The 24,642-nt window shown below is 44.0% G+C and overlaps 1 protein-coding gene across 1 annotated transcript; it reads right to left on the reverse strand.

Annotated features, from left to right (window-relative positions):
* Positions 1 to 24,556, reverse strand: UTP25 (UTP25 small subunit processome component). Its single transcript, XM_060273032.1, has 12 exons — positions 24,396 to 24,556; positions 20,775 to 20,814; positions 19,304 to 19,553; positions 19,008 to 19,214; positions 17,567 to 17,655; positions 16,959 to 17,369; positions 15,381 to 15,600; positions 10,730 to 10,932; positions 9,115 to 9,297; positions 7,749 to 7,861; positions 5,102 to 5,347; positions 1 to 3,638 (listed from the first exon to the last, which is right to left on the reverse strand). Exons 1-12 carry the CDS (start codon positions 24,500 to 24,502, stop codon positions 3,392 to 3,394), a joined length of 2,316 nt encoding a protein of 771 aa, XP_060129015.1. The 5' UTR covers positions 24,503 to 24,556; the 3' UTR covers positions 1 to 3,391.
* Positions 24,557 to 24,642: the final 86 nt, after the last annotated feature.

Below are 24,642 nucleotides of genomic sequence, written 5' to 3' on the forward strand. Positions count from 1 at the left end.
AAGCATCAGTTCTTTGGTGATCAGCCTTCTTTATGGTCCAGCTCTCACTTCCATACATCACTACTGGGAAAACCATAGCTTGAACTATACGGACCTTTGTCGACAAGGTGATGTCTCTGCTTGTGAAACTATCTTACAAAAATGCACATTAGGGAAAACTGCTTGCAAAAATGCTGTTTGGCAAAAATGTATATAAAAATGTGTTTATTAGTAAAATGTGCGCTAAAAGGCTGATGGATTTTCATGGGTATCACAAAAATAATAACCACAAATTGTGGAAATGTTGAGAAGTGAATTTAAGATTAAAAAATAAAATAGAAAGCTGGAGAACAGAAATCGAGAGATATGTCTCTTACTTATCCAGGCAAGCAAGAGACATTACCATGGGGAGGTGTGTGTGTCACAGGAAGTGTGCCAGCCCAGGGCCAAAAGGAGTGGCCCCTGGCCCTGAGCCCCCCCCCCATGCCTGATCTACCAAGACTGTGTGTGCAAAAAAGAAGTGATTACATCAGCCTTTCCAAACTGTACTTGTAGTGCCTAATTGTTCTCAAGCCTAACAGACCCCAAACTTCTTGGGGGTGCGTGGGTGGGGGGGATAATGAGATGAGGTTCCTGACTAACTGCCACAGTGGGGAAATTCCCAGTGGATAAGAGATAGCCCATGGAAATAGACAGCATGGCAGTGTAACAGTGTTCTCATGGGCAATTTGGGTGCAAATGACTATTCAGACACCCTGGGAACCTTAAATACTTGTGTGTGTTTTTACCATTTCAAATTTGTTGTCTTATTATCTGAGAAGCATTTCACCTATCACACAGCTGAGGAATATCCTTGCTCAAATCTGAATGCCATATATATTCCTTTGGGTGCCAACTGGGCAGACACTCTCTAATTTGTCTCCTTTGCTGTAGAGTTGGCTATTCAGAGAAAGGAGCATTAATATAGGCCAGGGATGGGGAGCCTGTGGCCCTCCAGATGTAGCGGGACTTCATCTCCCATCATCCCTGATCACTGGCTATCCTGGCTAGGGCTGATGACAGCTGTGGTCCAGCAATACCTGGAGAGTCACAGGTTCCCCAATGCTGGCACAAATTATGCTCCTTCCTCTGATATTGTCATTGCTTAATGCTTCACAAACATTTAATTCCAATAATGTGTGCTTTCATTCTAGGGATCAGGGATAATTTCTTGGTGGTTTCCCATTAAGTGTTTTGGACCACAATTTATCTGGCTTTCAACAACCAAGAAATTAGCACACAGCCCTTAACGCGGAAAGCTTTTTACACAGGGCATCATCAACGCTCTAAGAGGAGACAGTTAATATGGTATTACTTAGCTTAATAGGCTCTCAGGAAACAGAGTAAGGTCAAATCTGCTAAGTCAAAGGGGCAGTCCCATTCCAGCTGAAGCAGAACAGTGGCATGAGAAGATACAGGGAAGAGGGATTAGCCTTTTGACATTTTATATGCAGGAATATCTCTGAGAGTAAAATGGCTCTAGGCCAGTTCCACTCCTCTGCAACTATAAAATGGTATCTGAGACCTGTTTGGGGTGCCGCCAATTTACAGCCGACAGTAATGCATTTTGTGTGGTGGGGATCCAGACCTAAGCAGCGCTGGTTCCCAACACAATACAAATGACAGTGTGTGAGCAAGTCAAATGAATTGGCTCTGCTCACACAAGATGTCAGTCAAACAGTATCACAGGCACAATTCCAGAACCCAGCTCAAAGGCCGCCCATGCCTCTGACCTGGGCCCATCACTTGGGTGATGTAGTGGCAACATAGCTACCATTTCTCAAGTTTTCATTTTAAAACCAAAAGCTATTATCTTTCAAAAAAGTAAATTAAAAATCAGCCTTCATGAACAGGGTGACTTCAATGACATCCCTTTTGTTGCCAAGAAACTACAAAGCAACATGCTTTATCTTTCCATTGCTCCCTAACTTTGTTATCCTGCTTTAGGTTGCTCAGACACTCATCTCTAATAAATACATCCTGAAGAGAGGGACAGGAGACCTTTAATCTTTATTTAGCAGCTTGCTTTTCTGTCTCTAACCATGAGTCAGCCTGGGAAGCATGTAGAATTTAAAGTAAGTTAGCCTTTCAGTAGCCTTTAACAGGAACATTCCTGTTAAAGATAACCTTTTCTAAGAAACCAGAAGCTTTTCTTTTAGGAGTCTTAGGTGCAGAGATTCCAAATGACAAGAAGAGACTATTTATGTATGTGACTACAGCTGCCTGGACTTTGTTAGCTCAGAGGTGGGAAAGAAAATACAGCCGCTGCCAAGGAAGAACGGCAGATAAAACTGATGGACTATGCTGAAATGGCAAAACTGACCGGAAGAATTAGGAACCAGGAAGAATAAATACTTGTAGTTGAAAGTTGAATTATGGTCTGTTTAAAGATTTGATAAAATTGGAGTAATAGAAGAGATGCAGGAGAAAACTGTTGGCATAAGGATCCATAAAAGGGGAGAAGGGAAGTCAAAGGGGATTTACTGATTATATTTTAATTGTTTCCTTCGTTGTTTGTAAACCTGACAATGCAAAAATAAACTCTCTCTCTCTCTCTCTCTCTCTTTTTAAAGGAACATTCCTATATCAATGCTGGCTAATTCCGGGATTGAAATGGAATTGCCTCTTTATTGGTGTTTAGTTCCTGCACTAGAGGAATTAGACACAGTTAATCAGCTTAAAACTAAAATAGACAGCAATGCAATGGCAGAGACTAGTGAACCACAGCTCTGCAGGCCTATTTTGACATTTAAAGGACACAATCACTATACAAAGATTTTTAAAAAGTTTGACAACTTTTTTTAATAAATGCAATGACAAAACACAAACAGACCATAATTTTTTTTTAACAAGACATCTCTCACATGTTTGATGTTTATAGTTATCCAAAGGGTGAGTGACTGGCTGGCTGTGTTTTTCTAGACACTGTATTGTTCTGGTCAGCATCTGGCTTTACTGAAGGTTACTTCAAGAAACAGGTGGAGAATGATGGACCAGACCCTAAGAACAGCTGGTACCCTCTGGCAATTGTAGGGCTAAAGGGTGCTTCCTAGAGGGATGGACTGGAGCCAGGGCCTGCTAGCTGCCGATCCCTATTGTAGCTGTATTGTATTAGACCAGTGTATTCAAACCAGTTAAAAGCAAATGTGGGGGGAACAACTCTCAGCACCCTTAACTACAGTTCCCAGGTTATATGGAGGTGGGGGGAGCCATGACTGCTTATGTGCCAAAGAAAGAATATAACCACATTTTAAATACATGGGGTGGATGCGGCCTTTCTTTTTCTAACATTTGTTCTGGAAGAAGCACAAGCCCCAAATAATAGGCTGAGCAGGTCAAGGAGTCCATTCGAAATCTCAGTCCACCACTTATTTCACTCTGTTTCTCCAGTGACAAAAAGGTGCACATTTTTGGAAGACTGGAGCATTTGGGCCGCCCGGTCGACACCCACCACCGCAGCCACCTTCTGAGCATCGTATTTTGAGTAAAGCACTGTGCAGGTCAAGGTGGCTTCTTCCTCACTGCCTGCCAGCTTCATCATATTGCAGACCTCACTATAGAAATGGGGGTAGGTGGGCAGTTCGTAAAAAATAAGGTTCTGGATGCCTCTAATTGAGTACCTGAATAAAGCAAACAAACAGGGGGGCACAAAATGATTAATATGCAACCGGGCAATTCCTTTTTGAAACTTTAACCATTTATAGATGAAACAGAATACAGCCCCTTTTTAATTTAACGGACCCCTGGGATTTCAACAAGGGAAATGGGACTTCCTGAACTCCTCCACCCCCCTGCAGTGAAGCAGAATTAAAAGTTACAATGCAGAGAGGTAGAATATTCTGTAGACTGCTAGCCAGCAAAAAACAGGGTCTCTAATGCCTGAAACCTTCCTGCAGCTATTTGTTGAACCTCCTCCCTCCCCACCTTATTTCTTTATGTTTGGCATTTGTTGGACGCCCTGTATCATAAAGTTATCTGGTCGACTTTCAGTGAATAAGTAAAAAAACAATGCAACGCAAAACAAACTATCAAACTGATATCTACATAAATGCAAACAAAAGCAAACCTCACTGTACCCCCCCCCAATTAAAAGACAGATATAAATGCTGAGAGGCCCAGCCTTCAAAATTTAAAAGGTCTGAGTGAATCAAAAGGGCTTCAGTTGGTGCCCCAAAGATCACAAAGGTGGCATCATTTTTATAAGGAAGCCCTGCGGATTCCTATTCAAAAATCACTCCTCTAGTGGACCAGTAAAGTAACACCCCCTAGGTCCCTTCTCTTCTTGTCTCTATCCACCTTTGTTCTTACCACTTAATTCAGACTTCTGGAACAAGGGAAACTTCCTCATACCAAGTCAGACCTTTGGTCCATCTAGCACAGCACTGTCTACACAAGGGGTTGCCAACCTGGTCCCTACCGCCCACTAGTGGGCGTTTCAGGATTCTAGGTGGGCGGTAGGGGCGTTCTATGGCACAAGCTGAATCTTCCTTCCATCGAGCACCGGTGGGCGGTAGGGAAATTTTACCATCAATAAAGATGCATTAGTGGGCGGTTGGTATAAAAAGGTTGACTACCCCTAGTCTAACAGCAGCTCTCAGGGATTTCAGACATAGGTCCCTACCAGCCAAATCTGGAGCTGTCAGGGTTTAAACCTGAGACTTGCACTCAAAGCACATTTTATACCAGTGAGCTATGGCCCTTCCTTGTTATACAGCTCTGGTTCAAAAGGAAGTATACACAGCATCACATTAAGATCAGCTGGCAATGATTTTCGAGAGACACTTTACCTTTCTATAGGAGAAATATGAGCCCAAGAAACATCAGTTATTAGCACATTCAGAAATCAAACCAGAAGTGTATAATCTTTTAGCCTATATTTATGATCTGTAGAGCAGGATCTGCATTGATGGTGCTGCATAGGTGATGAAAATAATACACATTTAAGAAATCTTCTAGTGCGGTGTGAAAAATTCCACATTTTTAGGCTAATTATGACACATTATTCATTTTTGGGGGGAGCAAGTACAACCTCATACACCCTCTTCTATTAAGGACTTGGAATTTAGCAACCACCCCAGCCTACCTTTTATAAAAGTGGAAACGCTCCGTGAAAATCAGAAATTGCTTCGCTCCCTTTAGGAAGAATTGCCTCGCTCTGGAAATGCCAGATTTACTGGTATATTCACACATGTGCACAAAACTCAACTCCTCCTTCTTGAAGTAGTTCCGTAGGCGCACATAATCAAAATATGACGGGACGTAGATGAGTGTATGTGACATGACGGCATCGCGATACTCGGGCAACACTCTCTCAATGAAAAAATGAAACCTGATTAAGAAAACATAAGCACGTTATTCTGCTCCAAAAATAAAAAAAAATCCCAGCATCTCACTTAATGCAAATGTAGAATATATATCACATACAAACACTCTCTTAACGTTGTAAATACACGTCTTAATCAACACACTGCAAAAGGGACCATTTTGAGGGAGCCTAGTTCCAATTTATTTCCTACATAAGCAGAATAAGGAAAAGATGTCACCCCCCTCTCACCTGGGAGAGGTTTTATTAATGCTGCTTAATACAAAAGGATTGTCTCCCCCTTAACTGATATGCACAAATGTGTCTTTATGACTATTTTTACATGCACCACAGGCTATCTTATTCTTGATTGTATTCTCTAGCGAAAACAATAAAAATTCTTATTATAAACATCGTAAATGCATATAAAATGATTTATACACAGATCACTAGTGTCTTCATAGAAAAACACTGCAGGCAGAGCAATATCTGTATCTCACATTGTGTGGAGTCTCTGTATTTTTACAATTACTCATATCCCACTTTTCCTTCAAGGACTGCAAGGTGACATATATGGTTTTCCCTGTACCATTTATCAGAACCAGTGAAGGCGGTGAAGGCCCTATGTGAGTGCCTGGAGGCGGTTGGAGGATGGATGGCGGCTAACAGATTGAGATTGAATGCTGACAAGACAGAATTACTGTTTGTGGGGGACAGGAGGCGGGCAGGTGTGGAGGACTCCCTGGTCCTGAATGGGGTAGCTGTGCCCCTGAAGGACCAGGTGCGCAGCCTGGGAGTCATTTTGGACTCACAGCTGTCCATGGAGGCACAGGTCAACTCTGTGCCATCTGGTACGCAGGCTGAGACCCTACCTGCCTGCGGACTGTCTCGCCAGAGTGGTGCATGCTCTAGTTATCTCTCGCTTGGACTACTGTAATGCGCTCTACGTGGGGCTACCTTTGAAGGTGACCCGGAAACTACAACTAATCCAGAATGTGGCAGCTAGACTGGTGACTGGGAGTGGCCGCCGAGACCACATAACACCGGTCCTGAAAGACCTACATTGGCTCCCAGTATGTTTCCGAGCACAATTCAAAGTGTTGGTGCTGACCTTTAAAGCCCTAAACGGCCTCGGTCCAGTATACCTGAAGGAGCGTCTCCACCCCCATCGTTCTGCCCGGACACTGAGGTCCAGCGCCGAGGGCCTTCTGGCGGTTCCCTCGCTACGAGAAGCCAAGTTACAGGGAACCAGGCAGAGGGCCTTCTCGGTAGTGGCACCCACCCTGTGGAACGCCCACCCACCAGAGGTCAAAGAGAATAATTACCAGACCTTTAGAAGGCATCTCAAGGCAGCCCTGTTTAGGGAAGCTTTTAACATTTGATGGATTTCTGTATTTTAATATTTTGTTGGAAGCCACCCAGAGTGGCTGGGGGAACCCGGCTAGATGGGCGGGGTATAATTAATAAATTTGTTGTTGTTGTTATTATTATTATTATTATTATTATATCTACACAACATCTCTGTGAGGTTGGTTAGGCTGAGAGATGGTGATGGGCCAAAGGTCATCCCACGATATTTTGGAGACTGAGTGGGCACTTGGCTCTCAATCTTTATTGGTGAGCTTTGGTGGGAGCATGGAGAATTTCCACGATGGCAGTGATTACGTTGCTCAAGTGATGGGAGATTCAGTCCAAAACACTTGGAGGGCATCAGACTGGGGAGGGCCGTTGCCGCTGCAAAGCAGAGCACTTAACCACAAGGAGTCCTCCACAAGGCAAGTGTCTAATCCCCATGGAAATAATTGGGACCGGCAACAGAGTGCTTCAGGGCAGAGTGGACTTGTTCAGGGTTGCCATCTCCCAGGGTTCCATCCTCTGGTTCTCTATTCCCTCCCCACAGCCCTGGTAGGTAGCAATCTTTGCCTACGGAGTGTGCCAAGTCCTCATTGTGCTGTTTCTGGGGCCTGCCCACTAGGCTTCCCTCCTGCCCCCTGGCTAAAGATTCACTGCGCTTTGACAAGGCTTGGGGTTCCCTGCTGACACCCCCCCCTTGTCTGCAGATGGTGCCGTTTTGCCTGCATAAAGATCAGTGCTTGGAGAAGGAGTTTGCTATTAGTATATAGGATTGAGGTTTCTATAGCACCGCAGGAGGTAGAGCAGAAGAATCTGGTGTGCATAATGTTGCCATTCAGCAGGCTGTGTTGGTTTCCTTGGTTTTTTAAAATTTATTCCCCCGCCCACTGCCTGCCTGCTTGCACTCTCTCTCTCTCTCTCTCTCTCTCTCTCTCTCTCTCTCTCTCTCTCTCTCTCTCTCTCTCTCTCTCTCTCTCTCTCTCTCTCTCTCTCTCTCTCTCCACAATGCTACACTCTACTGAGCACCAAATCTGAACCTGATGCCAGAAGTGCACAGCTGAAACAACCACATTACCTGGCATCTATTACAGAAACGGAATTTTCAGCTTCCAGCTTGCGAAAAACATGAGGAAGCTGTACTACAACGTGGCTGATAGAGCCCTTCAGAGGTACGTTCCTTACCGCTACCTGCGAGAAGCAAACACAACAGGCAAATGAAGGCAATGTTAGACCAGACAGGTTACACCTGAGATCAACTCTCATGGAAAGGGTAAGAGCTGGCTTGCCGGCTTGGAACAGTTCAGTTCTTCATTCCCTCTATTTCCAGTACTCAGGCATGAGTGCCAATGGCTTATGTAACCCAAACGCTCCCTCTGCCCAAGGTTTGCAAGTGTATAAACAAGATTTTCCTTGCTAAGGGGAGTAAGAGACAGCCTAATGAGGACTGAGCGTGCTTCACGGACCCAGAAGACTGGCTGGCTCTTGGGGTGGAAAAATGGAAAACTACACCGGGGGGGGGGGGACACAGAATGGAACATCCTATCAAGGAGGGGGACAAACTGGAACTGCTTTGTTATACATCCCCCTTGTCTACTTTAGAATCCTGTTCTCAACAGCAACGGACAGCTGGATGCTCTTAGAAACAAGTAGGGAATGGGCGATGACAGCTACCTTCATTATTTAGCTTTAGCAACTGGTAAATTGTCTGCGAATAAGGAGTCTTCATTCAGCTGCCAAGGTTAGCGGTACTTAATAAAGCCATTTGTCTATCCTCCACAAACTTGCTTAATCCTTTTTTTTCAAAAACCCTCTAAACTAGTGGTCATCAACTCGTCAAGGAGAGTGGTGAATTTGACAAGTAAATCAAGAATTGTGGGGAAAGGAGACACTTCCTTCTTCCTGTCATGAATCCAGTGCCAAAGAAACACTTCCTTTTAGAGGGAAGTCTCTTGCACAATATGCTTTATCTTTGTACCTTTGTACCTCTAAATTACCATTTAAGGGAGGAAGAGAGACAGACGGTACTCATTATAGGGTTGCGCTTGGCCCCAGGGATACTAGTTGTCAACCCCTATTTTACATGAACAAAGAAGATTCGGGTTGATGCAAGGAAGTTAGAAATAGGACATTACTGTTGAGGAGGATGCCTGTCAGGGTTTATATCTTTAACGGGACAATGGGGGTGGGGATATTTTAACAAACATGCTTCAATATCAGCTTGGTAGCAGGAGACAAATGTAATAACTGGAGGCAGCAATAACTTGAGATCAGCTTGGCTGGAGACATTAAAACACAATAGGAATGGGAAGATTTATTATCTGCAAGTCCATAAGCACACCCACACCCACACACCATCGCCATTTTGCTGCAAGGTCATGTTGGAAGGCCAATAAGCCTTCTTCACTTCTATACAAGGGCTATAGACACATGTGAACACTAACCTGCCCCCTGTAATTGAAGCAGTGCTTATTGAAGATGGAGTTGATCTGTGGATCCTGGAGGGAGCTGAACAGCAGCGTCTGCCGATAATACTTGGACCAGTTGTTCAGACTGAACATTCGCACCCGTGAGAAATCCACCCCATGAGACTCCAAAGGCAACAGGTTAATGTGGTTCATCAGGTGCTGTGAGCAGATTTTTAAAAAGAAAAGAAGTATGTCCGTCAATCTGGATCAATTTGCAGGAAGAGGAAAATCAAGGAAAGAGAACCCTAAAAAGTTCATGCATTATACTAAAGTGAGCCACGTGAATGGAAATCTGAACTATTAAACTCCTTTCTTGGCTGAATCTGAGCAAGGGATTTGGCTCACTGGTAGAGCACCAGTTGGAATATGGAAGGCCGTAGGTTCAATCCCTGGCATCTCCAGGGAGAGGAAAGTCACCTGTCTGAAAACGTGGGAGAGTCGCTGTCAGCCAGTACAGAATTGTTTGTATACTGCCCTTAATCCAAAGACCACAGGGCAGTTCACAACATAAAAATACAACATGAGAAGACAAAATACGTAACAACACAAACAAATCAATACCCCCCCCCTCCCATGAGCACATTTTAAAGGCCATAGATTGTTTAATCAGCCAAAGGCCTGGTTATAGAGAAACATTCTCGTCTGGCGCCTAGACAATACTGAGCTAGACAGACCAAAGGTCCGACTCAGTATTTGGCAGCTTCCTTATGTTCCTAACAGCTCTTTGGCTGTTGTTGCTAGGAGGCTTTTGTTGCCTCTCAAAACTCATTTCTGGAAAATCGTTCTGCAGCATCCAAGAGACTGTCAAGGATCACGCAGCATGTGAAACGAGGGTCATTCGACACCTGGTTTGCTCTAAGTGTTGTTTGAACCATCCAGTGTTAGAAACCATACGAAACGAAATCTTTTAGTTGGCTCTAATGTTCTCAACTGGCCCGCAGGAAATAATATGGTACAAGAAGAGATCACAGGAGCTGCTTAGGCTGCTTTTCATAGTTCCCATGTCTTTGCAATTGATGTGCCCTTAGAAAGAACTTCCCACTGTTTTCTAGCATGATATCAGAAGATCCTGCTGGATCAGGCCAGTGGTCCATTGAGTCCAGCATCCTGTTATCACAGTGGTCAACTAGATGCCCTGCTGGCAGGCTTCTCACAGACATCAGTACAGCTGAACTCTACCAACCTGAAATTCCCAGAAACTGGTACTCAGGGCCTAATGCCTCTGGCAGTGGAAGCAGAGAATAGCCTTATCCTCCACAGATATGACTAATCCTATTTTTAAAGTTGGTGGCCATCGCTACTTGTGGAAGCCTTGCCAGGAGAATTTCTAAGCCATGTGCTACTTCTAGAGGGAAGCCTTGCCTGTTGAAGGCAGTCCAGAAGGAGAATTGGATTTGCTAAATTTTAAGAATGCATCCGCACTCAGAAACCCAGAACACATGTCTCCATCCCATGAGTTCAAATTAAACACCCACGTTTCTCAGTGTTAAAATCCGCTGGCTGTTTACTGCATTACCTATCTTGTCAACCCTGTTCGTGAGGCATGATACGCGAGGGAAAAGAGTAAGAAGGGGTAAAGGAGATGCATTACCAAAACATGCTCCCAGTTCTGCATTAGGTAGATGTCGGCCTCATCGATGATAAGAATTTCTATGGACGAGAGGAAATCATAGTCTCTCTTGTTCTCCCCCTCAGCTCCAATAACAGTCCTCAGGCCAAGGGGAGATGCAATGATAATATCGGAGGAGTAAAAAGGCGCATAGAGTCGTATGCTCTTTTGAAGAACAGAAACACCTGCCAAAAAAACACAGACAATCAAGCCAGTCACCAGTCAGTCATTATTTCAACCGTCATTCTTTCACAGAATCCCAGAACGGTTGTGTATAACTGTTCCTTTCGCTCTGAACCATCACAACCATTGCACCTGATCATAATGGCTGTGTATGTACGGGTGAGTTGTGTGAGCATGCAAGTGTGCACAGAAACCTCCAAGTGGATGCAGCTCACATTACATGTGTCACTGCCCAATTTTATCTCTGGTCCTATGCATTGCTAGCTAGGGTTACCCATGAAGGAATGCTGCCCTTGGGATAGGCCCTAAGTCAGAGATGGGGAACATCCAGGCCATGAGCATATCTTGGCCTGCCAGGCCGACTTCCCCAAACCTACGACCATCCACCCATCAGCTGACATCACCGGTGACACCAGCTGACAGGCAGGCAGTAGGGCAGGGTTTAATCCTGCACTGGTTGCATGATCTTGTACCCAGCAAGAAATGCACAGCCTAGGCAGCAGAACGAGATCAGCCCGAGACTAGAGACTCGAAAGGAAAGGATGAGGGTAACTCACAAAGGCTCCTCTCCCATTTCGCTTTTAAGATCAGAGTGAAAGGCATTTTGACAGGTTGGCAACCCTGCCCACTCGTCAAATTAAGTCTGTGAGGCAGATCCTGATAAAGACCTGGCCATGGAGTCAAAAATGTTCCCCATCCTAAATGGAGGCACAACCCATCTCCATGCAACCACCACCATATTGTAAAGCCCACTGGTGGGTCCAAATACATGGAACCAACGACATGAACTGAATAGTAGACCTTCCTCCGATTCCCTTGTTTGAATGGGATCAGCTGCTTCCAAACGCACCTACAGGGTCAACAATAAGCGACACTTAATGCAGCAACCAGTATCGCAAAAATCAACGCAAGCCATGCTTGCCACTATGGTGAAGAGAACTTCTCAGCTTCTTTCAGCATGCCTAGTAAGTAGGTACAGTAATTTGTACAGGGGAGGGAAATCCTGAAGGGAACCATTTGGCAACCGGACTTAATCAAAACGAACACCATCAGCGGCAGTAAGGAGGCACTACTTGCATCTCTTGGCTGCATTATTAACCAATATCTTTCATGAGACAATACCTTCAAGTAACATTAAGTTTTAAAGCAGCCTTCTCAAAGCAAGAATCCTAGACATCAAGCCACCGCACAAAGACTCTGCATAATGCACCGATAAACCAGCATGAAATTGCAATTTCTGGAAGAGTCTTGACGTTTTCTGTTTAACCAACATTTGGGCTCGCTTCACCTGGGGAGTGCGCAGCAGAGCTCAGCTGGAAGCCACAGGCATTCTAGCTACACAACCACCATTTTGCAGACGAACACATCGTCTAGATTATTTACTGGATTTCTGCTTTCTCCAGTCCCCTCAAGGGCAACAAAGCAGGTTACAAAACTGCAATCAGATTCGATCTCGGTTCTCTAGTTTCATCACGGTCCAGGGCTCGTTAAGGGTTCAACAACTCCAGAATTAGGGCTGCCTCCACCTATGCCTCCACAATGATTATAGCAGCTTCCACACTTTGGCATCCACAATGTTTATTGCACACCATTGCAGCTGGGGTGTGCATATGTTGGTGGCAGATTAGCAGGCTGCATGCTCCATACAAAAGCATATAGAAGTTAGAAGGGACCTGGGAATTAACCTAGTCCAATGTGTTGCTCAGTGATGCAGAATCTGCAATGCCGGGTGCACGCCTCATAAATGGCTGCCCAGCTTCTGTTTAAACACCTCCAGCAAAATAAAAGTCCACCACATCCACACAAGGCAGTCTGTTCCATCCTCAGATAGCTCTTTTATCATCTGGAAGCTTCTCCGACACTTTGCAGTTTGTAAGGAGAAGGCATGGCACTAATTATTAATAATTATTTATTTATTTATAGAATTTATATACCTCCCAATACCCAGGGGTCTCATTTTAAAAGGGCATAGGATGTCAATCAGATCAACCCAAGGCTTGGTCCAGTATACCTGAAGGAGCGTCTCCACCTCCATCGCTCTGCCCGGACACTGAGGTCCAGTGCCGAGGGCCTTCTGGCAGTTCCCTTGCTGCGAGAAACCAAGTTACAGGGAACCAGACAGAGGGCCTTCTCAGTAGTGGCACCCGCTCTGTGGAACGCCCTCCCACCAGATGTCAAAAAGAAAAATAACCACCAGACTTTTAGAGGACATCTGAAGGCGGCCCTGTTTAGGGAAGCTTTAAGAAATTAGTGTATTTTAATATTTCTGTTGGAAGCCGCCCAGAGTGGCTGGGGAAACCCAGCCAGATGGGTAGGGTATAAATAATAAATTATTTATTATTATTATTATTATTATTATTATTATTATTGGTTAAAAAGGAATGTTTTTGTCTGGTGCCTAAAGGTGTATAATGATGGCGCCAGGCAAACTTCCTTGGGGAGAGCACTCCACAGACAGGGAGCCACTGCAGAGAAGGCCCTGCTCTCCTGTTGCCATCCTCCACACCTCTCACGGAGGAGACACACAAAGGAGGACCTCAGAAGATGATCTCAAGGGTATTCCAAAGAACACAGCACTGCCACAGAAAACCAGGACATATTTCCTGTTTTGCACAGAGCAACAACCAGCTGATTGAGAAGAGGGGGACACACTCTCTGTGTCTAAGATTTTGACTCCTGAAACACAGGAGCACAGTCCAACTTTGGTCCAGGGCACAACTGGACCAAAAGCAGTACAAGACACAGCCGCATACTGCTTCTGCCCCAGAGTGAGCATGTCTTCCCATAACTGTGCAAAGGATTTTTGTGCGCACTCCAAATTAGTCCACGTCTACCTCTTCCTCACTTTTGAGGAGGAAGGACAAGTGATGCAGTCACTAGGCAGCACTAGGTGGTGGCGAGGAAATACCCTAGGGCATCTACTTTTCAACCCTGCACAATATGGTTGGGCCCGTAGCTGCTGGAGTTATATATCCAGTGCAGCTCCCAGTGTTGATGCTCAGTGAGACTGCAAATTAGCCTCCATCTCCCTACCATCTTTTGTTACCTTAAGTCAATCTTGCCATAGAGAGACAGGGGAGATCAGAGCAGTTGAAAAGAAACAAAAAGGAGCAGGATATAAGGTCATCCACTAAGCTGAGTTATAGCCAAATGAGACCACTGGCCCATCTCAGCCAGTACTGTCTCCTCTGCTTGGCAGCAATGTCTCAAGCAGAGGAAGGAGAGCATGAAAGACAATTAAGTAGCAGCCGCTTCATCCATAATTTTGAAGCACCAATTGTTTTGAATCACATCCAACGCGCACAATGTGGTCCAGCTTGCACATTTGTCTCATTGTTACAAGCAGGGCCAAGCTTGTGCCCTTTGTTGTTGTTTTAAAAAAATGGTTCCGCAATCAAATTTTCCATGCAAACTGTTTGCAACGCAATGGAATTTTCCATGGAAAAAGAGTGTCCATTTCTGAAAATGCATTGTTTCTCAAAATTACGTAGTAACAAGATGAACAAATACGCTATTAGTGAAACTGGGAAAGTTTAAAGGTTGCAATGTACGTTTTTCAGAGTACCATTCCTAAAAAAGCATAGATGCATGCACGCACATACAATATAATTGTACAGCTCTCTTGGCATGCTGAAATTAGCATGCTAACAGTTTTTGGTGCCGTCATTATGTCTTAAATATTTTCAAGTATTTCAATAGTATCTGTAAGGCTTGGAATGAAACATCTAAGCTGCACGAATTGCACTTGACTATCCCCCCCCCCACTAAGGAAATTGTTCCATCCAAATAATTTTGACAACTGCGGAAAAATTAGAGAGAGTTATTCAGTGTATAAAATTGACACTTCATGCTTTGTAAAATATTATTACTGCATACTAACTAATCAGAAAGCAAACATGCTAAACCACATTTAAATAATTTTTGGGCACTGGAATTGTTTTCCCAGCAAACCCACATCACTGGTAACTGGTAAAAATATTGCAGGTGTGTGTGAGTGTGTATGGTTTGTGGAAGATTGAAAACAGAGAGCTCTAAAGCAAATAAGATGCACAACGTAGTGGGGTTAGCACTTTGTGCTATCTTTTTCTTCTGAAATCACTGTTTGCAGCACCAGACACCAAACCATGCCTGCAATTCCTGCATCTGATGAAATGGACTGTGCTCCACAAAATGTCATAATAAATTTGGTGCCAAGTGACTCTTCATTGTTTTCCTATAAATGAAGCAGCCCTAATGAGTCTAAATGGTAAGAGGGAGAATTATATTTGAAAACAAGACAGTGTTGGCTTTACCAAGAAAAAAAATCAACGCAAAAAATCAAATACTATTTTGTGTATTTGGTGGGCTTCCACTGGGCATTCAAAAACAACAACATGAAACTTGTAAAACATGCTTAATGCTTTGAACTGTTTTTCAGAACAAAAAAGGACTGATCTTAAAATGTCAGTACCTAGCCTGAAGTGGTCATCAATGTTCCCTGCAAAGACAGCTTCATAATCTTCTGGCCGTTTCAGATTGGGCGGTTTCTCTTCTGGATCTGAGCCAAACTCCCCCTTGAACCGCTTTTTGTTACTAACATCAATTTTCTTTTGACTTGTTGATTCAAGGAGGCTGATGAAAATCTGCACCACACGTAAAGCAGATTCCCGGAAGGGCACCACTATCAACACCTATGCAGGGAAATGCAGAAGCAAATCTATTTTGAGCAAGAAATGTTTTTTTTCATAAGAAGACACACAGAGAGTGAGATGCTATATTGTAGGTATTTGGGGCTATCCATTAAAAAAATTATGTGCCCCTCATCTAGCTTTAGCTGACTGAACACTCTTTAAAATATGTATTGATTTGCAGAATTTATATCCTACCAAACTTACAACATAAATTTATTTTTGTACCCAGGGCAGCTAACAAAGTAAAAAGATAGGGAAAAAATACTGTAATAAGAATAACCAGTACAACAAACTAAAACAGCAATTGTCTGTTCACACAGGCCAGTGAAAATCGGAGCTGCTCAAAGTTATAAGTGTTAAAACATACTGTTCTAAGAAGGCTGGGAAAACAGTAGGGAAAAAATACCTGGTGCCTAAATCACAGTAATAAGGGCATTAGATGGGTCTCCCTGTGGATGGCATTCCAAAGGTTGGCGTTTTCTCCTCATTTGACACCCAGGCCAGTGGTGTGTTGGATTGGATAATGGTCTCAGATTATAATCTCAGTGAGCAGGCAGACTGCTGCTGGAGAAGGCAGTTCAGTAAATACCTGGGTCCATATACAGTGGTACCTCGGGTTACGAACACGATCCGTTCCGGGATGCAGTTCGTAACCCGAAATGGTCGTAACCCGAAGCGCCATTTTGCACATGCACAAAGCACAATTTCCGCAATTTTCACGCTTTGTGCATGTGCAAACCATGTGCGCGGCAGCGAAAATACTTCCGGGATTGCGAAGTTCGTAACCCAAGGTGTTCATAACCTGAGGTACGACTGTATATGAATGAGAGAGTTCTAGATAACTTCTGGTATACTGAAATAAGGAGCATTCTCCATGGGATATACTGAACAATGTTTGTCATTCATTATCAAACTCCCTGTCCCTGGCATTTGAGCATTAAAATGAAGATCTAACAAAACAAAACAAAAAAGTCATACCCAGTGTTATAAGATTTAAACATCCCCTAAGGAATAGATCCTGGAGATTCCAATAACATTTTCTACTCAAATCCAAAAAGAAAATTGATCCATCGTTTTATATACAAGAGAAGCAAATACTGGGGGAAGCAACCTTGTTGGGCGGAATCAATTGAAGTCTGATTGCATGATGGTTATGGACTCATGGACAGTTGGCCAAGCATGGGCACCTTACAGTTTCCAAGTTGTAAGAGATTTAATAATTCCCCCACTGGTCAGGGATTCATAGGCTGATTTGAAGGGACACCTTTACTGTACAATGGCAGCTCTGTTTAGGGAATATCACATACACCAAGGCCTGTTTTCCATGCAATGCTGACAAATTAAGGAAATCCTTTCACCTTTGGTCTTGTGAGTCCTTGATCTCTGAAGCTATCATCGTCAGTCCCGGGTTTTTGGTCCCTTCGCTTGGCATTATTTCCAAGCACTTGGGCATTTGCCTTCAAGACGTGGTTCAGGGCATGCAGGCAGTAGACTTGACGGACTTCTTCCCCATTGCTTAAAGCAGTCCTCTCTGGGTAGAACAAGTCCTTGTATGAATTCATGATGCAGAAAAGCTCTTTCTGCAGCGGAGTAAATGGTTGATCTTTTGATTTCACCTGCTTGGAAAGGAATGGGCTGTTGACTTTAGGCCAAGCAGATCCTAAAGGCTTGCGAAGATGAAGCCGTTTCAAATCAACTTCTTTGTCTGCCTTAACCATTCCAAACTTCTCCAATTTTGAAGAGAAAACTAACTGACCCAGTGCTGGCCACTAGAAAGTAGAAACAAACACAACATAAGGTTAAACACAACTCCTGCTAATAGTCTCAGATACACTGTAAAATACCCTATTTCTCTTGTTTTACAGAGGATGAGCACAACCCATTCAGAGATGAGTTAGCAAGTTTTGAGCCAAATAAAGAATAGAAATCAGGCACAGTGAATTATGAAATAAATGCACGTTATTACCTTGACTTGGTAGGTAGATTTTGAGCATGCAAGAATTTTCTCTATTTGTTTTTCTTCCAGTTCTTCATCGACATGACACTTAAATGGATCTGTGTGGAGAGATAAAAACAATGTTATGAAAACTAGACTCTGCTCTACGCATTTTTAAAAGAAGACTGATCAGAAGGAGGAAATTGTTATCGCTGAATTATGAATTTGAGGTCTGTCAGAGACCTCAAATGCTGCATCTAACAGTAAAAGAGGAGGAGGAGGTAATCATAAAAGAATCTTGCATGACAAGGCAATTCTACAGTACAGAAAACCACAGCATGGCTAAAGGGGAACTTCTGCCTCACCCCAATGTGGTAGGACTCCAGTTCCCATATGCCTCAGTCAGTGCAGTCCACCTCTGTTCTACAATGAGCATACACATAAGCTTTGTCATTCCCCAAAAAAGGATTACCCATTCTCAAGAGGTTTGGCAAACCCAAGCAGGCTTTGGAAGGAACGGAAGACCCACATTTAGCAAAAGATTTTTTCCACCACCAGAGAACTGAACTTACAATAAAAAACAAATTAGCTATTAGTGTTCAAGTCTGATCTGCACAACTGATGACCTCTTAAGTTAAATGCAGCTTGCTAGGTTTGGTTTGCTGGATGCAATGAAAATCTCTCCTTTGTGTAGTTTTAATCAGGCAACACGAAGAGGTTCATCTGACCTCAGGTGGAAGGCAACGGGTTCTGTGGCTCATCAGCTGCTCAGATCTGCTTTAAATCAATTTCTCAAGGTTCTTAGGCTACCTTAAGGAATGATGTCCTCCCCTAGGCAGCAGCATAATGAACCTATAACCAAGACCAGGCTTCCTCAACCTCGGCCCTCCAAATGTTTTGAGACTACAATTCCCATCATCCCTGACCACTGGTCCTGCTAGCTTGGGAGTTGTAGGCCAAAAACATATGGAGGGCCGAGGTTGAGGAAGCCTGACCAAGACCATCACAGTTCCAATGATATAATACAATACAATAATATATATTACATATAAAATATCAAGAATCCAGCCAACAGTAACCAGGATTAATAAACCTTTTAAAACATAAAAGCATAAAAATGAACAAAATTTCAATAAGCAATCGAAACAAGACTCTAAAAAAACAGTAAGAAGCATAATAAAAAATCCTCTTACAGTAATTAAAAGCCATTGGAAACAGGTGCAGATGAGGCTAATCACACATTCCTTGGGAGTTCCATTAGGCAGGGGCCACCACTGAAAAGGACCCGTTTCTAGTGTCTGGCAGTTTAACTGGCCTTAGTGGCATGCCAATGAACAGGGCCTCGAAATTCAACCATAGGACTCAGACTGGTTCAAAGAGGTGAAGGCAGTCCTTTGAGATGTCAAGAAGCTTGTATGTAGGTACTCTCCCTCGCCCAACAAGCATTTAATATAAAGACCATGCATTTTACCTTTTGCAATATCTGCAGAACCACTGTTTTCTTTCCCATCTGCAGAAGGATCACCACACTCTTCTTCTATGAAATTGGTTTCCAGACTAAACTCAGATTCGTGCTGCACATCTGTGAATTCTTCGGTAGCTTCATGTTTTAGGTCGCTAGAAGCCTCTGGATCTCCAGGTTCCTCTTGGCTGTTTTTCTGGAGTGGTGCTTCTTGATCTATGCCAGATCAAAAAGAAGAAGAGTAGTGCAGTAGGTTGTATTCATACGAGAGCTGTGGTCCACAGAATTTGAGATCACTGGATTACCTGATTCTGGGGGGTGAGCCGCATTGCTGTCATTGTCTTCGTCCTCCATTTCTCCCTCACCTTCTTCGTCCTCATCACTGCCCACTTCTGCATCACCTTTGTTGCTTCCTCCTTCTGATTCATCTTCATCATCCTCACTGTCCGAATACGGAGCAGTTTTTAAGGTGGCCAGTAACTTGTGATAGACTGAGGCTTCTTCAGAATCATTCTCTGTGTCACTTTCTGAGCTTGACTGCTCAGAGGTTTCTGTCTAGAAATGGAAAAAAATAACCCAGGACATACAATACAAACATACTGATACAGATTCTGATCACTGAATGCTGAGCCTAGTATTACCTTCTATATTATTCTATCCAAATCCAGCTTTTATATGTCAGCAACCCTCCACAGTTCACAGGCTGAGGGGTTTCCTTCTTAACTGGTAATGCCAGTGATTGAACCTAAGATCTCATGCATGTAGACTGTCCTTCTACAACATGGTGCCCTCAAGATGGGCAACTCCTGGCTGTGTTCAGCTGTAGCCTGAAACATCTGGAAAGTAACAGGTTGGAGAAGACTGGTGCGGACCACTTGCATCCCTTCCAATCGGGATTCAAGCCCCATCATGGAACTAAAACTGCTAATAAATATTTCAAGTTTTGTATTAAGAAATCCAAATTATGGGTGAGATCCAGCGGCACACCAGGGGCCATGATGGTACTTCTCTTCTTCCCCTGCACCCCCATCTGCTCTAGAGTATCCCTCAACTAATTGGAGCAGATGTTTGGGGCTTGTGGGGAGCTGCAGGAAGGAGGGAAAGGAATTCCCATTTGCAACAGCAGAAATGTGTTGTGCAAGCGGGATGGGTTGGGGCAGGGACAGAGAATGAGCTGGAGTTAGAGGATGGGACTGCTGAAGTCCTACTCTGTTATTACTGCAAGCTTCCACAAACCTTCCCCAGCTTTTTCAGATTCTCAGATTTGCAAGCTTTCCTCTGAAGTCAGAAGTGCTAGGACAAGAATGGGGGAACCTGTGGCCTTTCAAATGTTGTTGGATTACAATCCCTACCATGCTCAGCCACTGAGCATTGGCTGAGGATAATGTGAGTGGAGTCCAACAATATATGCTGAAGCCTAAATTCTGGGTAAAATACCAGGTGCTAAAGCAGACACATAAAATTATAGAATTGTGGAGCTGGAAGGGACCCTGAGGATCATCTATCCCAAACCCCTGCAATACAGAAATATGCAGCTGTCCTATACAGAGATCGAACCTGCAACATTGGCATTATTAGCACCACACTCTAACCAAATGAGCTAACGAGTTACAATGCAACCAGGGATGGAAATAGTAAAGGCAGTTAGGATGGATGTGCTATAGAATTTGAACTAACTGTGTTAATACATTTAACCAATTTTCATGCATTAGCATTTCCCATTAATTTATCCATATAAAAAGAGGCATGTTTTTAAAAAGGTAGGGTCACTCTTACCAGTTCACAGATTTGAGTTGGTTTTTCTTTCCCAGAAACCCTAAAAGGAAACCATTTGAATTTAATTTATCTTTGGCGACTGATACATAGATTGAAGAAACAAATTAAAAATAACCAAAATGGCATGTAGCTTTTTTTTTTTTGCACTCGAAACATACTTTTTATTAATTTTACAGAATACAAAAAAAACAAAAAAAACGGTACATACATAAACACCTTTTCCACCTCCTTCCTACCCACCCACATGGGTCCTCCCCTGCCACAGAAGTATCCCATGTATGTGAACAGTCAGAGATGTTCCATTTTATGCTTGGATTTCTGTCCTCCTCCCCCTCCCCTGACCCCAAAGCCCCCCCCTGCCACCAGGGAGCTCCAGCAAACCAGGGCAGTACGCAGGAGGCCATCCATCCAACCATCTATTGTCATACCAAAAAAAAAAGAGAAAAATAGAAATAGGAAAAAAGAAAAAAAAGAAAGGGCAAAAAAAGAGAAAAAAACAATACAAAACAGAAAAATTTTTCTTACATTCATGATTGTAAAACCATATTTTGTGGGCTTCCCCTCCCCCCCCTTCCCCGGTTTTCATCCCTTTTTTATCATCTGCAACAGTTTCTTACTTTATAGAAATACACCTTTGTATCTTATACAACTTCAAATCACTGAAAAATCAAACTCCCATTTTATCTTCCCGTGCCTAATTTTTTCTCCCTCTATAAGCCTCCATATTTTCACATTTTCCAAAATCCATTCACTTTTAAAACTATAACTATTCTCAATTTAACCTTACATTCCCGATTACCGGCTCCACCCCCCCAATCCAGCAAATTCCATAATCAGCAGACCAGTTATAAACCTGTTAATCCATCCATGTAATCACAACATCACTTTCCCTTCACCCCACCCCCTGTTTACAGTCTTTTGCCATCCAGGCCACCATACAGGGCCCCTGAATTTCTTCTCTTCTCTGCATATTTTTTCCTTCTTCCCTGTGGGCGTTCTGGAGTTCCAATAATACCAATCGTGCCCCCCTCAAAAGCGGGGCACTCCATCCAACTTTTTGTAGAGTAAAGTCATCATTTTTTTCGTGGTGTGCTTCATTTTGTGTTGAATCATCACAGTCCTCATCTTCATCTTTTCCTTCCAAATCACAATCATCATCATTGTCATTCTCACATTCATCTTTTTCAGTGTCAAAAGCTTCATCTCCTAAAAAATCATATTCTGCCATCACCATCTGAAATTTTTTCTGTAACTCTTGCCGTCGTGTCTCCTCTTGACATAGCTCTATTCTTGTTTCCCACATTAAGGTCAAAACAGACCGCTGGAACTCAGGGGAACACTTTTTTGTTGACATAATTCAATCCTGCCAAGGTCAAAACTTGTCACGTGGGGTGGAATATGATCACAGTTTATTTTCTCGACTCCATTTTAACAAGCTGGCTGCATTCTTCAAGTCTTATTAACAATAAAGTTCGAACTCACATTTCACAAACATTTAAACCAGAAAAGAAATTCCACAAAGTCCAGAAATACAAAATGAAATAAAAATTGACTCATAAATCCTGATCAACTCACTGGGTTGCCTGGGCTGCCGGCTCCCGAGGAAAAGAAAGATTTTTCTCAGTCTTTACCTCTTGTTGCAGGGCAGTCATAAACCACAGTCTCTCTCCCCTTCTCACCCTGCATCAAAGGGGAGATTCTCTTTGATGCCTTTGAGGGATCCTTTGAATTGCAAATCTTCTGTTTATGGCTTCGGGTTTCTATTTACTGTCTCTTTTGTTGCCGTGGGGGGGGGTGGCTTCCTCTTTTCTCCCCTCTCTCCCAGATCCAAATTGTTTTATAATCCAAATCGTGAGGTTACTTACAATCTTTTCCAATCGTTTTATTTTCGGAAGAATCCAGCGCTCTCCGCCTTCGGCTTGAAGCTTCTCCCTGCTAGAATAACGTTGCCGCTCAAAATGGCCCCCGCGACTTCTACCCTCCTCGCTCCGGAGCTCTTATTAGAGCTAGCCGAAGAGTTGGGGAGTCCGGATTTGGGCTGTGCCGAGCAAATTGCCCCCGGGACGCCCTTCCCGAGGTTCTAAGGGGCGCAGCGTCGCTCTCGCTGCCCTCCCCACTCCTAGCAGGGACGGGCCGTCTCGGAGACGAGACGAGACCCCGCCGATCGTCGCTGGCGCTGAACCCGGAAGCGTGGCATGTAGCTTTTAATATTTGGAGAGTTTAGCACAAGAAGACGTGAGCATTACTGAGCATAGTTGCTCATCACAACTTATAATGTCCTGATTGGAACCGGAACAACAAGAGATTTCCAAAAGAGAATAATGTTTTAAGAGTTCCTTAATGCTTGCCCCACTCTACTGTGTGCAGCCTTTGCACACCTGTGTGGACACCACCTGGGAGCTGGAAAGAGATCACTGCTGGCTCAAAGCTGAACTGCACCTTTAGAAAGAGAGAAATCTTTACAGAAAGCTGTGATCACCCCAAGTGAACTGTCCTTCCTGTGCCCCAAATGGCTGAAGGAAAAAAATCACCAGTCCCAGATTATTATTGCTGCTGTATCACCTAATACATTATGGAGAATTTGGCATTGAATACAGTAATTGGAAAGGAGAGGAAGAGCCCAGAGATAGTTATACTGGGTACAGGCAATAGCTTTTAATAAGCATGTTTAGCCAGGTAGGCACCTGAAACCCCACTGGGCTCTATGGGGCTTAGCCCCTCCCTGGTAAGTGTGCATAGAACGGCAGTCTAAAAGAGTTAGACTCTTTTGCCCCAGTGCTCACTCCTGTCAAACTGAGGTGTTTGCGGGGTTTTGAAGCACTACGGAACCATGCAAAAACAGTGAACAGAGGTTGAGTGTGGGATAAATGTGCACACTATGAGCAACAGGGCCTTGATCACAACCAGATGCCTATGGGAAGCCAGGAAGTGGTGGTATCTGCTCACAATAGCACTCCCCTCCTGCGGTTCCCAGAGAGAAGAAATGCAATGGTGCACCTGCAGCAGCACAACCGGACACCTTCATCTGTCCCAACTGCAACAAAACTTCTCTCTCCAGTATCGTCTCTACAGCCACAGCAGGCTCTGTAACCTTCCAACAGTTTGCTGTCAGTCCCATAGGTGCATTCCTTCACTGCCTCCAGATACAGATGGATGCCGACTGGACTGCCTCTGACTGGGGAGGCGACATCCTCTGCATTCTGGGACAAATAACTAAAAACGTTCTGTTCTCTGTCAGTTGTCAGAGATGGAGACACAGGAAGAAAGGAGGCAAAGGCCATTGAAAAATGAAAATGAAGAAATATAGTCAGCTATTGATCACTGAAAAGGCTGCAGGAGTGGGGAGAAGGGAATTTAGGACAGCCAAAATCCTCGGAGCCTTAGCAAATCAATCTATGTTGAGAGATGGGGAAATTGTGGCTCTCCAGACGTTGTTGGACTCCAACTCCCATCACCCTTGGCCAGCACAGCCAGTTACCAGGGACGATGGGAGTCGTACGTAGTCCGACAACACAACACAAGGAAGGCTACTGTAGAGAAATCGTTGCGGACAAGAAGCCTCTTCAGCAAACAGATCCTTCAGCTTTCACCTTCGACGCTATTCAAACAAGCCCCGCTCACCGATCATAGAAGGGGTGCTCCTCCCCGAAATCCTTGAGGTGCTTCTTCTGCTTCTTACTCAAGCTGCTGATCAGCTGCTGCTGCCGGCCAGCTTTCCTCTTCCCCATGTTGTCGAACTTCCTGCTCCGTTTCCCACGTGGATTTCCTCCCCTGTCGCTTTACGGCCCCCCAAGTCCGCCGCTTCCCCGCGACTTACGACAGTGGGCTGGGCTGGATCTGCTGTGGGTCCCTTGGCTCCTCCTGTAGG

This window comes from Zootoca vivipara, chromosome 3 (genome assembly GCF_963506605.1).
Source record: "Zootoca vivipara chromosome 3, rZooViv1.1, whole genome shotgun sequence".
NCBI classification, from domain to species: domain Eukaryota; kingdom Metazoa; phylum Chordata; class Lepidosauria; order Squamata; family Lacertidae; genus Zootoca; species Zootoca vivipara.

Excerpts from the sequence above, each read along its gene's own strand:
- UTP25 (XM_060273032.1), bottom strand. The coding sequence starts at position 24,502 with ATGGGGAAGAGGAAAGCTGGCCGGCAGCAGCAGCTGATCAGCAGCTTG. Across the intron at positions 15,601-16,958 it reads AAGGACTCACAAGACCAAAG|GTGTTGATAGTGGTGCCCTT; the intron begins GTGAAAGGATTT and ends TTCCCTGCATAG. Across the intron at positions 9,298-10,729 it reads AGAACTGGGAGCATGTTTTG|CACCTGATGAACCACATTAA; the intron begins GTAATGCATCTC and ends ATCTGCTCACAG.